Source organism: Oncorhynchus clarkii, chromosome 25 (assembly GCF_045791955.1).
Source record: "Oncorhynchus clarkii lewisi isolate Uvic-CL-2024 chromosome 25, UVic_Ocla_1.0, whole genome shotgun sequence".
NCBI classification, from domain to species: domain Eukaryota; kingdom Metazoa; phylum Chordata; class Actinopteri; order Salmoniformes; family Salmonidae; genus Oncorhynchus; species Oncorhynchus clarkii.
This window is the reverse complement of record NC_092171.1, coordinates 12,236,302-12,248,821: the sequence shown is the minus strand read 5'-3', so window position 1 is coordinate 12,248,821 and position 12,520 is coordinate 12,236,302. Positions and strand designations below refer to the sequence as shown.

The 12,520-nt window shown below is 44.2% G+C and overlaps 1 protein-coding gene across 2 annotated transcripts; it reads right to left on the bottom strand.

The window, feature by feature from the left end:
* Positions 1-141: 141 nt before the first annotated feature.
* LOC139383712 (nuclear receptor-binding protein-like) lies at positions 142-12,459 on the bottom strand. Of its 2 annotated transcripts, none has more exons than XM_071128266.1 (18): positions 12,227-12,459; positions 10,817-11,143; positions 10,609-10,731; positions 10,318-10,422; positions 10,063-10,152; positions 9,887-9,927; positions 9,508-9,602; positions 9,160-9,243; positions 8,987-9,045; positions 8,732-8,830; positions 8,495-8,627; positions 8,253-8,343; positions 8,103-8,153; positions 7,528-7,663; positions 7,359-7,412; positions 7,185-7,248; positions 5,910-5,965; positions 142-5,579 (listed from the first exon to the last, which is right to left on the bottom strand). In XM_071128266.1, the coding sequence occupies exons 2-18, from the start codon at positions 11,015-11,017 to the stop codon at positions 5,484-5,486; spliced, it is 1,578 nt and encodes a 525-aa protein (XP_070984367.1). In that variant the 5' UTR covers positions 11,018-11,143; positions 12,227-12,459; the 3' UTR covers positions 142-5,483. The 2 variants fall into 2 exon arrangements, with proteins under 2 accessions (XP_070984367.1, XP_070984366.1); XM_071128265.1 differs by lacking the exon at positions 12,227-12,459 and adding an exon at positions 11,954-12,156.
* Between the last annotated feature and the right edge of the window lie 61 nt (positions 12,460-12,520).

The window sequence follows — 12,520 nt, the reverse complement described above, 5'->3', positions numbered from 1 at the left end:
TTTTGGTGAGGATTATAGACTTTCACACCAGGACAACAGCTGACGAGGTGGAGATATTCACCGAGCTACTGTTAGTGTCTGTTAAAACATCCCAGTTGAAAGTAGATTCAGGAACTAATGACTGAGACATTTAGGGAGAGGTGATGGCTACATATTTAATCATACAGAATACCAAACAATTTAATAAAAGGAACATGAACAAATCATACATTGCAAAGGCTCTCAGAAGGCACACATACGCACGCACACTACTACCACAAACCCACTCAGCAACCCACTTATTTCTCAATCACTAAACGCGCTGCCCAAGTGCTCCTCAAAGTAAAAGATACAGTATAAAGAAAAATGAAGATTGTGAATACAGTAACTGTAAAACAAATGTTATGATTGAGGTTGGATGTAGTTGACGGCTTTGCTGTTGCAGTTTTTCCAGACAGATTGTCACAGTGGACAGAAACATTTCTGCGTACCAGACATGTGATCCAGCTAACCAGTCAAACTACAGCGGTTGCCGTTCTTCCAGCAAATAATCCAGCTTTGGGGAAAGAGGCTGTTGAGTACACTTAAGGCAAGTGCATTATTCTGTAACTTGGGTTGCGTTTAGGAGGGTGCAACGTACTGAACACTGCAGATAGAAAAGCAATGAAGACGGCTAACAGGATTCATAAGAGGTGTGACAGTTCTACACAGTGCCTTCAGAAAGTACTCAGACCCCTTGATTTTTTTCCACATTGTTATGTTATAGCCTTCTAAAATGGATTAAATACAAACGTTTCCTCAGCAATCCACACACACAATGACAAAGGGAAAACATGTTTGATTATTTTGCAAATTTATTAAAAACAGAAATACCTTAACATGAGTATTCAGAACCTTTATCATGAGACTCCAAATAGCCTCCAATACCCTACTCAACAAATTGGATGCAGTCTATCACAGAGCAATCCATTTTGTCACCAAAGCCCCATATACTACCTACCATTGCGACCTGTACGCTCTCGTTGGCTGGCCCTCGCTTCATACTCGTCGCCAAACCCACTGGCTCCATGTCATCTACAAGACCCTGCTAGGTAAAGTCCCCCCTTATCTCAGCTCGCTGGTCACCATAGCATCTCCCACCTGTAGCACACGCTCCAGCAGGTATAGCTCTCTAGTCACCCCCAAAACCAATTCTTTCTTTGGCCGCCTCTCCTTCCAGTTCTCTGCTGCCAATGACTGGAACGAACTACAAAAATCTCTGAAATTGGAAACACTCGTCTCCCTCACTAGCTTTAAACACCAACTGTCAGAGCAGCTCACAGATTACTGCACCTGTACATAGCCCACCTATAATTTAGCCCAAAACAACTACCTCTTTCCCTACTGTATTTATTTATTTAGCTCCTTTGCACCCCATTATTTTTATTTCTACTTTGCACATTCCACTGCAAATCTACCATTCCAGTGTTTTACTTGCTATATTGTATTTACTTTGCCACCATGGCCTTTTTTTGCCTTTACCTCCCTTATCTCACCTCATTTGCTCACATCGTATATAGACTTGTTTATACTGTATTATTGACTGTATATTTGTTTTACTCCATGTGTAACTCTGTCGTTGTATGTGTCGAACTGCTTTGCTTTATCTTGGCCAGGTCGCAATTGTAAATGAGAACTTGTTCTGAATTTGCCTACCTGGTTAAATAAAGGTGAAAATAAAATAAATAAATAAAAAAAGACTCGAAATTGAGCTCAGGTGCATCCTGTTTTCATTGATCATCCTTGTGATGTTTCTACACCTCGATTGAGTCCACCTGTGATAAATTCAATTGATTGGACATGATTTGGAAAGACACACACACCTGTGTATAAGGTCCCACAGTTGACAGTGCATGTCAGAGCAGAGGTCGAAGGAATTGTCCGTAGAGCTCCGAGACAGGATTGTGTCGAGGCACAGATCTGGGTAAGGGTACCAAAACATTTCTGCAGCATTGAAGGTCCAAGAAAACAGGGACCTGCATCATTCTTAAATGGAAGTTTAGAACCACCAAGACTCTTCCTAGAGTTGGCTGCCCAGACAAACTGAGCAATCAGGGCATTGGTCAGGGAGGTGACCAAGAACCAATGGTCACTCTAACAGAGCTCCTCTGTGGAGATGGTTGTCCTTCTGGAAGGTTCGCCCATCTCTGCAGCACTCCACCAATCAGGCCTTTGTGGTAGTGGCCAGACAGAAGCCACTCAGTAAAAAGGCACATGACAGGCCACTTGGAGTTCGCAAAAAAAGGCACCTAAAGGACTCAGACCATGAGAAACAAGATTCTCTGGTCTGATGAAACCAAGATTGAACTCTTTGGCCTGAATGCAAAGCATCACGTCGGGAAGAAACCTGGCACCATCCCTACGGTGAAGCGTGGTGGCTGCAGCATGCTGTGGGGATGTTTTTCAGAGGAAGGGACTCTGAGACTAGTCAGGATTGAGGCAAAATATGGAGCAAAGAACAGATTCTTGGTGAAAACCTGCTCCAAGGCGCTCAGGAACTCCAACTGGGGCAACGGTTCACCTTCCAACAGAACAACAACCCTAAACACACAGCCAAGACAACACAGGAGTGGCTTCGGGACAAGTCTCTGAATGTCCTTGCGTGGCCCAGGCAGAGCCCGGACTTGAACCCGATCAAACATCTCTGGAGAGACCTGAAAATAGATGTGCAGCAACGCTCCCTATCCAACCTGACTGAGCTTGAGAGGTTCTGAAGAATGGGAGAAACACCCCAACTAAAGGTGTGCCAAGCTTGTAGCATCATACCCAAGAAGACTCGAGGCTGTAATCACTGCCAAAGGTGCTTCAAAGTACTGAGTAAAGGATCTGAATACTTATGTAAATGTGCAATTTTTTTTATATAAATTTGCAAAAATGTCTAAACCTTTTTGCTTCGTCATTATGGGGTATTGTGTGTAGATTGACAAGAAAAAAACACATCTAATGAATTTTAGAATAAGGCTGTAAGGTAACAAAATGTGGAAAAAGTCGAGGGGTCCGAATACTTTGATGTCAAAATTGCACAACGTTGTGCCCTACTGAACCTGATCACCTAACCGTTTCTGCACTCAACAGCACTAGCGTTGCCAAGACATAAACAGCTTAGTTGAAGCAGTACGAGTTAGAGCCAGGCCACTAGATTAACAGTTTGTCCACTCATATTCTCATTTCATATTTGGACTTCAACTCCTCTTTGGGTTGTACAGTAAAGTAAATCATTACCTGTTCACACAAAAAAAACAAAAAAAAAACCTTGATGGCCAGAATATTCAAAGGAAACCATTAAATTATCCAGAATAAGTGCAGTATAAGTTAAAAAATATATATTTTTAACAGACTATATAAAGTTGTGTTAGCCAAGCAGGGGCATGAATACGGTGTTCACCGATCAGCCACCTTAACTTCAGCCATTGGACATCTCCTGTAAATCTGCTTTGATTGACAGGCAGTAAAGCCCATCCCTCCCAGACTATTGGCTCAGACTCCATGGGGGTGTGGCTCCATCAGTTAAGACCACAGTAAACATTTCAGTTTGTTAAAATAGTGAAGATATGACACATTTGTAACATTAATACTCTAGACTCCCCCTGCCCCACTCATACATGTATACAAGGCTCACTTATAGCATTCAGAAAGAGAGCGACGTTCACCGCAGACATTCATGCATAGCCGTAGTGACCACACAGAGGCAGAGAACTTTAAGGCGGAGAGCAGGTGTGCTTGTATACAGCCACAAAAAAGGCTAATGGCAAAGACATTAAATGCATTTCTAAAGCACAAACAAGTAATACTGACATGTGATAACTGTTGGCTTCCTTCCCAAAACAAGTTGCTACTATAAAGAGAAAAGTAAACAGAGGGGGACTGACTCAGGCAGCCCTGCAAGGCTATATGGTCCCCCATAGATTTAAGCCTTATTCACACTGCAGACCTTAGAGCTGCAATGTTACTTTTTGGGCGACCCGACCAAATTCACATTCATTCTCATTGATCAATGCTTTTGTCACTTCTAGATTAGACGACTGCAATGCTCTACTTTCCGGCTACCCGGATAAAGCACTAAATAAACTTCAGTTAGTGCTAAACACAACTGCTAGAATCTTGACCAAAAAATGTGATCATATTACTCCAGTGCTAGCCTCTACACTGGCTTCCTGTTAAGGCTATGGATGATTAAGGTTTTACTACTAACCTACAAAGCATTACATGGGCTTGCTCCTTCCCATCTTTCCGACTTGGTCCTGCCGTACATACCTACACGTACGCTACAGTCACAAGCCTCCTTACTGTCCCTAGAATTTCTAAGCAAACAGCTGGAGGCAGGGCTTTCTTCTATAGAGCTCCATTTTTATGGAATGGTCTGCCTACCCATGTGAGAGAGACTCGGTCTCAACCTTTAAGTCTTAATTGAAGACTCATCTCTTCAGTAGGTCCTATGATTGAGTGTAGTCTGGCCCAGGAGTGTGAAGGTGAACGGAAAGGCACTGGCGCAACAAACTGCCCTTGCTGTCTCTGCCTGGCCAGTTCCCCTCTCTCCTGCCTCTAACCCTATTACAGGGGCTGAGTCACTGGCTTACTGGTGCTCTTCCATGCCGTCCCTAAGAGGGGTGCGTCACTTGAGTGGGTTGAGTCACTGACGTGATCTTCCTGTCTGGGTTGGCGGCAGAGGGAGTTTTTTCTAGCCATCGTGCTTCTACACTTGCATTGCTTGCTGTTTGGGGTTTTAGGCTGACGAGCACTTTGTGACATCAGCTGATATAAGAAGGGCTTTATAAATCCATTTGATTGAAAGCAAGTCTAAGAAGCGGTAGGGTAGATCCGTTTTAGCGTCTTTTAGTTTTGTACACCAGCTTCAAACAAACTTCTTGTTGATTATGTAAAAGATCATTCCAAGAGTTTAGATGGGACAATTATTCCCTATACTATACTTGCTGTCACAAACTTGCTTGTCAAACTGGAATTAGGCAAACTATTTGAATTTTAGCAACCAGGAAATGGTGGGGCGATTGCTGCATGGTGCATCTTTAATGCTAAAATCTGTTTTGTTTTTTAACTGGTTTTGACTGTCCAAACAAAAATTGACCAAATCAGATGAATGGGTGTTCAGACAGCAGTCATTGCTGACAGGGCTACACTAGTTGTCATTAACGACGGGGGTGTGGTGTAAGCTGATTGGTGGCGGTGCTCCCTATCACTTATGTAGTTAGCTAAGATAACAATGCCTGGCATAGACAAAAGCTAGGTAGCTACCACATGTTCTTGTCAAACTGTCAACAGAGAAGCTATCAAGCAACAACATAAGCCAAATAACAGTAAAAACTATTTGAGGGAAAATAAATCAGATTTGACTGTTCAGACAAGTTGCATGGCCAGAAATGAGATTTGTATCCGATTTCAAACCACCTACGGAGGTACCTGTAGAGGCATATATAGAGGTACTGGAGTTGGGGTCCGTGGTGATCCTGTTATGAGGACACAGTGACGGGGTTGAGGGAATCGTTCCTGCTGAAGAACTTGGTGAAGGCCTCTTCTAGTACAGTGGCCATCCTGCTTTGGTCCACCTGTAAGGACAATCAATCACATTACGTATAGAGGGAGCCCACACAGAAGAGTCAAGAGCTGGGGGGGGGGGGTGTAGAAGATATTATGTACGCTGTTCTCCAGAGCTATAGGTGCATAGTGAGAGAATCTAAAAAAAACTGCCCTATCTGTAGAGGGCAGGAGCTGCAATCTGACATGTGCACACACTGCCTGTGATTGTGTGTGTTTATAGGGGTCAAGCAGAGCTAGAGCGGGATGCTCATCATGGACACTAATCCACTCACTGCCTCTCCTCTGCCATATACAACACTTACACTGCTCTGCCACAGAACACCTACACAAACACTTACCTCACTGATAAAGCCCAGTTGGACCAGCTCAACAGCCAGTTCCTTTACATTCTCATCTGGAACAGAAACCGTAGGGTCAGTGTTAGCATACATACACGTTTGTTCCTACGCAATCTTAAGTGCAATATTAAATATGGTAGAAACCCAACAGACTTAATGGACTTTTGTTTGATTTAACCTCCCCATCTCTATGATAGGAGCAGCTTAAGCATTGATGGGAGGCATGATGTGGGAAGACAGGTAGTTAAGGACTATGCATGGGAGAGAGTATGCGTTTCTGTACGCGCAGGCAAATCTCTGAGCGTATATCTATATTAATTTGTATGCCCTGCAGGGTGTGTCAGTGCCCAAGCCGTCCCCAGAGATGGAGCAGCTGCCAGCAACAGCCACACACGCCTGACATTCTCAACACGCAACACTAGACACGCCTGTCATGTGTGTGTGGGAGGGGCAGGGTCATACGAACACACCCTCCTGGCTATGGAAAGACTCATGTTCAACGTAGATGCCCAACTTAGACCTGTATTCCCTATGGGGTACAATATAATACTGTGTTTGTACCGTCTAAGGATCCCTCATATGGCCTTTCGTGCATTGTCCCCCTCCACCCAATTCCACCTCATCTGCACTCTAGATCCACTGGTATCTCACATACAAGGTGCACACACAAACTGTCTGATCATGCCAGCGATGAGTGCAATGGGAGCCGCCCCAACGACGTAGATGAGGCTGGGGTTACCGTACACTAGGGCAGGGCCAGTGTCTGGAGTTAGACAAAACACACCCAGACTGGCTTCATGGCCAAAGTCCTGCCATTCCCAGACAACATACATAACAAGCTGGGTCAGACAAGAGCTGATAGGGTTACTACTCAAATCCCTTCCCTTGTGAAACCTGACATTGTTAAAGGGAATGCTGTGTGGCTATGTTATCTTACCCAAACACCTGTCTATAACAGTTTGAGACTGGCTGCATAGTTTGATCGAGACTTGTGGTCCGTCTGGCCTGTGCACCTGTGTTCCATTCGTCATTAGGAGAGGACAGTCCAGTAAGACTTGATCCTATTGGCCCCCTTGGGAGCAGTATAGTGGCTGCGGATTGTAGTGTTATTTTTATAGAAATCCTAATTGTCCAAATGCTGTCTAATAAAAACACACTGGGTTAGCAAATAGCATAGATCCCAGTAGGCAATCAGTATCCCTTTAACTGAACATAGGCTTTGATCTCCTGCCTGCCCAGCTCAATGACATGTCTTTTTGTTTCTGTTGTTCTTACTGGGTAACAAGTCACAGCTTAAGTGTCTGTTCAGTTTGTCCTCCAGCTTCAACAGTAGTGTCAGCTGTGGAGGGAGGAGGAGATGGTTACACATTCAGAGACTGGCCTTGAGAACATCCTCGTCATCTAACTTTTAGTCGCTGAACTGAAAACAATGAGATTAAAGCTACTTACATGATGTTTTGCACCCTCCTCCACTGGCTCAATATTACACTGCATCTGAACAACCTGCAGAAGGTGAGAAATGTAGGTGTTCAGAAAGGTGTCCAACAAATAAAATATTGCTATTGTGAAGTAATTGATGGGATAGATACACTCTTCCCATTCTCTACTACTCCCTCACCTTGCGTGTCTCCAGTTCCGAAGGTTCTGGGGTAGGGGATTTTACAGAGGGGGTGACAATGGGGGATTTGACAGGGGATTGCTGGGGCTGCTGGCGAGAGGGCAGACCGAACGCTGTCAGAGGGTAGATACCGTTCCTGTTAGGGAGGGAGGGAAGAGGAGTTACATTCATTTCATGATAGCGCAGGTAAATTACACATATGTTATTAAGGCTAAAGTGTAGACCCACGATGGTCAAAACCTTACGTCAAAACTCTGGGAGCAAATCTTGAGAGTTTGCAGGTATTCTCATACATTGTTCCACACAGATTTTAGCATTTTACTTCAACAAAAAGTATGAACAGGGGAATGGCTGGAGAAACACCTTATATGTCAGATGTTGGCAAAGCACAATAATAGTCAAATGCTAAATACGGACACCCCAGATATTGTTTTACAAGATGCTTCTCTAATAAAGTAGTAACTAGAAAGAAGTCTATGAGCCATCTGATTCAGCTACACCCTCTAGTGGTGGAAATATGTCATAGGCTGGACAGCTTCCTGGTCCTGTTCAGTAGCTGATGGGGAGTTCCTTACCTCACATCCTCCAGGAACTTATCCAGCTCCAGGGCAGGAAACTGAGACAGCCTGATGAGAGAAAAACAGGATCAGCACAGGACTCTGAAGAATATATCCTGTTCTAAAGCATACTAAGCTGAAGATAGAGGCACCAACAGTTTAACTTACTTGAGCTGCACGCCATCCTTTATCTCAGCGATGATGAGGTTGGGGTCCATGTTCTTCGTGATCTCCTCTAAGGCATTCTCAGGGATCATATCTGAGAGGTATGGAGAGGATACTCAAGCTGGTGGCTGACAATGACCCTTCTGGGGTTCAAATGTTTGTGTGTGAGAATGAGTGAGCGTGTGTTTGTTTGCACGTGAAGACTCAATCTGGTGGCGAAGTGTTTGTGTGCGAGAGACACTCACGCTGGTGGCTGACGATGCAGTGTGCAGCTAGCAGCTTCAACAGGGGCACCTCAAACAGAGCCTGGTGGAACAGCAGCTCTCTGGCTGTAGGCCTCTTAAACAGGTCAGCCTCCAGACACTTCTGAATAAACTCCTGCAGGGCGCACACACACACACGGGTATCTCACACACACCAAATATATTACCCCCCCATTATAGTACACACACACACAACCATAATATTACACAAACTCTTACCCTCTGCAGTGGGTCTTCCAGTGACTGTATGGCATTGTTGATGGCCTCCTGAGAGACATAGGAAGATTCTCCATTCCCCTGGATCTCCAACACTGCCATCTATACAACAGACACAATGATATCACCACCATCCACCCAACAAGCCTCAGCGCAGCAGAGATCAGATAAACCCGATACGGAGATGACGTCACAAGTTCTTACACACGGAGATGACGTCAATTTTAAATGCATTTCGACTTTAGAGTGCCAGCTCACCTCCAGGGCACACATCCCAAAGGAATAGATATCCACTGCAGTAGTGACATCTGCAACAGCTACAGGGGTCAGGGAGAAGATTGAGAGAAGAGATGTGAGGCAATGGTTTTAGTGAAAGACATTTCCTGAGAAGATCCTATATTTGACCTATCCATGTCATTCAGAGCCTTTACCTCCATATTCAGGAGCGAAGAAGTGCAGGTTCTTCTGTTCCTCTCTGCAGGTCTTCACATGGTTGTTGATGGTGTCTGGAGCCACTGGGGGACAACATACACTGGATTAGACAGTCAGTTTGTCTGTGGTTAGACAGGCAGCCCAAAACTGATCCTTTGACCAATCTCATCCAATCTTTCCACATTAGATTTTTTTTTCTTCTCCAGAGCTGATCTGATTGGTCAAAAGACCAATGAGTGAAAAAATGATCAGAATTGGGCTGCCTGTAAACACAGCCTTATAATCTTATAACCTGGAGCTAAACCCATACAGGGCCGGTGTGGTGCTGTTCAGGACTGGAGCACTACCTGATCCTATCTTGATGAGTCCATTGTGCTGGATGAAGATTGTGTCACAGGTCAGGTTCCCGTGGATGATGGCCGGCTCACAGGAGTGGAGGTAACTAACAGAGGCTCATCGGAGACCATAGGAGTTAGTCAACCCCACAGTTGTTTTTGTCCGTCATAGTAAACCAGATTTGTGTTCCGTAAGGCACCTCAACAAAATGCTTGTTCTTATTAGTTCAGTTGAGGTAGTACATCCACGTTTCACACAATTACAAAACATTTTCTCCTGTTTCTTGCCTACCGCACATGACCCCGATGACCTGTTTTTATTAAATATGGGGCCCTGTTATTAGTGTTGCAGCTATCACAGAGTTGGTCTGTATGAGTGAGAGAAACTGACCTGAGCGCTGAGAGGATCTGGGTGCACCATCTCTTCCAGGCCTAAACAAACAAATTATATATTCTGTTACATGTAGAGTAATGAAAGTCTTATCTGCAAAGCTAAACATCCTTTGATGTGCTACTGTGTTATCGGTGACATGGTGGGCAGGGCAAATTGTGTTATGATATTTGCACCTTTTCATTCATGGTCTTGTGGTTTTTCTTAGTCTTCTTCAGAAACTGCTTCAGACTTCCTGAGGACATGTACTCTGTGATGAAAATCACCTGAGGTGAAGACCGCAACTTATCAGTTAGGAAGAAGAATCATTGAAATGTGTTACATTGTTCCACCATTTCACTGACCCCTCACATTTAGTCCTGACTATAACAACCAGACCATGTGATGGAAGACTTTCCTTGTTTCTCTCTCATAGACGAGTCAGAACTCACCCTGGCACGGTTGATGTCATTGATGTCAGCCCAGTACTTGTGAAACTTGACAATGTTGAGATGCTCCAGCTGAATCAAGTTGTCAAACACAGACTTCACCTTCTCCTGTTCAAAGAGGAGAGACAACATGGGACAGCATTTAACTAAACAGTCTCCATAGAGATGGGATCAACTGTTTGTGTCAGTATTCAAGGAAAATTAAGATATGTGCTCTAGTACAACAATAACTCCACTAGACAAGGACAGATAGACAAAGGGGCGATGTTGGTGAAGCAGCCAGACATACTTTACCTCCTGCAGCTTGAAGTTTTTCCTCTCAGAGAACATGACCTCGTTCCAGACCACTTCCACCCCCTCCTCCGTGTCCATGGCCAGGTAGGCAGCGTCTATCCCTGGGACGTTCCGCTGGTTCACCTGGGGGGAGAAAACAGAGGCAGAAACATGGTTCACACTGTTGCAATAAGTTGTTCATGGACAGTCCAATGTGTCTCCGTCTCACCTCCTCTCTGCGTTTCTGCCAGCGGCCGCAAGGGCTCTCCTCCAGGATCTCAGACTCGTCTTCGCTCTCATCCTCATCCTCGGTGGGGGTAGGGGGCCCCGACACAGTTGTGGACACGGACACAGGTACCTGGCCACTGGGTGCCACTGGCTCTGCCTTGGCCTCCAGAGCCTGAACAGGTTTACCGTCTTCCTCTGACATCACGATAATACCGGTCTATGCGGCAGATTGTGCCTCTCTGGGGTTCAAAGGCCTTTCTCTCTCCCACTTCTGGAACTGTGGCAGCCGCACCCCCTTCCACTCACACACCCCGAGGACTATGATGCACTGTTGGCAAAAGAGACACCATTATTATTTCTCTCTGAGTTTGGAGCACACTGACAACTCATAGTTATCAATACTTTCTGTACTATGAAATGAGACAGTTTTTCTTATGAAAAAATCCATTTTGCTAGGTCAGGACTGGCTACGTCACTTCAAGTCTATGGTTGCCAGTGAGGATTGCAAAGACAAAGTATCTGCCATAAATTGACTAGCATAACTGTAGAAAAGTAGCTTAGGCCTACTTACTACGCACTTATGCGGTGGACTTATGCTACTGTACATGGTACAGTAGCTGGCATTGTTAGTTATGTTTCACTTGTAACGTCAGCTAGCTAGTTAGGTAACTAACTTTAGAAGCTATCTAACGATATTTAGCTAACCACATGTGCACCTCTCTATCCCAAACGTAGGGCATCAAAGTTCGATAACTACCTAGAACTGGCTAGCTAATTGACCAACTTTCACTTCGACAACGTTAAACAAAGTCATGTGGTCACAGCTAGCTAACAGCATTTTCCAGGTAACATACTGTGAAGTTACACATTCAGAAAATATGTCCGATAAGAACCATATATATATCCGATATATATATCCGATAAGAACCAGTTAGCTAGCTGAAAACAGTAGTTAGCTAGCTAACGTTATCAGCTAGCCTAGTAAAATAGCCTTGTAAGATAAGTTCTGAATCAAACAGTTGATTAAGTTATCTAGCTAGCGTAACTCTTAACTAATAAACTAGTCAGCAATACCCCCCTTTTGTTACCCAGTTATGCGCTATATTGCTAACAAACACGGTAAAGTTAAGCTACTTACTTGGAAAAAAGTAACATGTGTTGCTTGTAAATCCCCTCGCAGTGCGTAAATGAGCTACTAGGTAGTCGCTAGCTAGAAATGACAAGGACGCCATTCAACATTTCAGAAGTACTTCAATAGAATGAGGGGATTCGATTATCTGGCCCGGGTCGCCCCGGCTAGAACCAGGTGAAAAGCGATTGCTTAATTTTGCAGCCGGGCTGCCTCCCGTACATGGGGTTACAAGTGTAAACGTAGCAACTTTATATCAAAACGCACACTGATTTCTCTTACCCGCATGATGACTTGTCTTCATTTTCTACGGATACATTTGGAAATGTAGACCTTATAGTTTAAAATAAATCAAATAAAACACATCAATACTTGACATCGCAATATTTCACATGCCCATTTGACGAATGTCAACATTCTTCATTCCTCAATTGACATGTGAATGATTTAGACATTTTGTTTTCAAGTATATGCATAAATAAGTATTATAATAGTAAAATAAAATATATTCATTCGATTCAGAGAAGTGACCCAAGTGGTTCAATATGGATAGACTGGCTACGGCCTCCAGATATG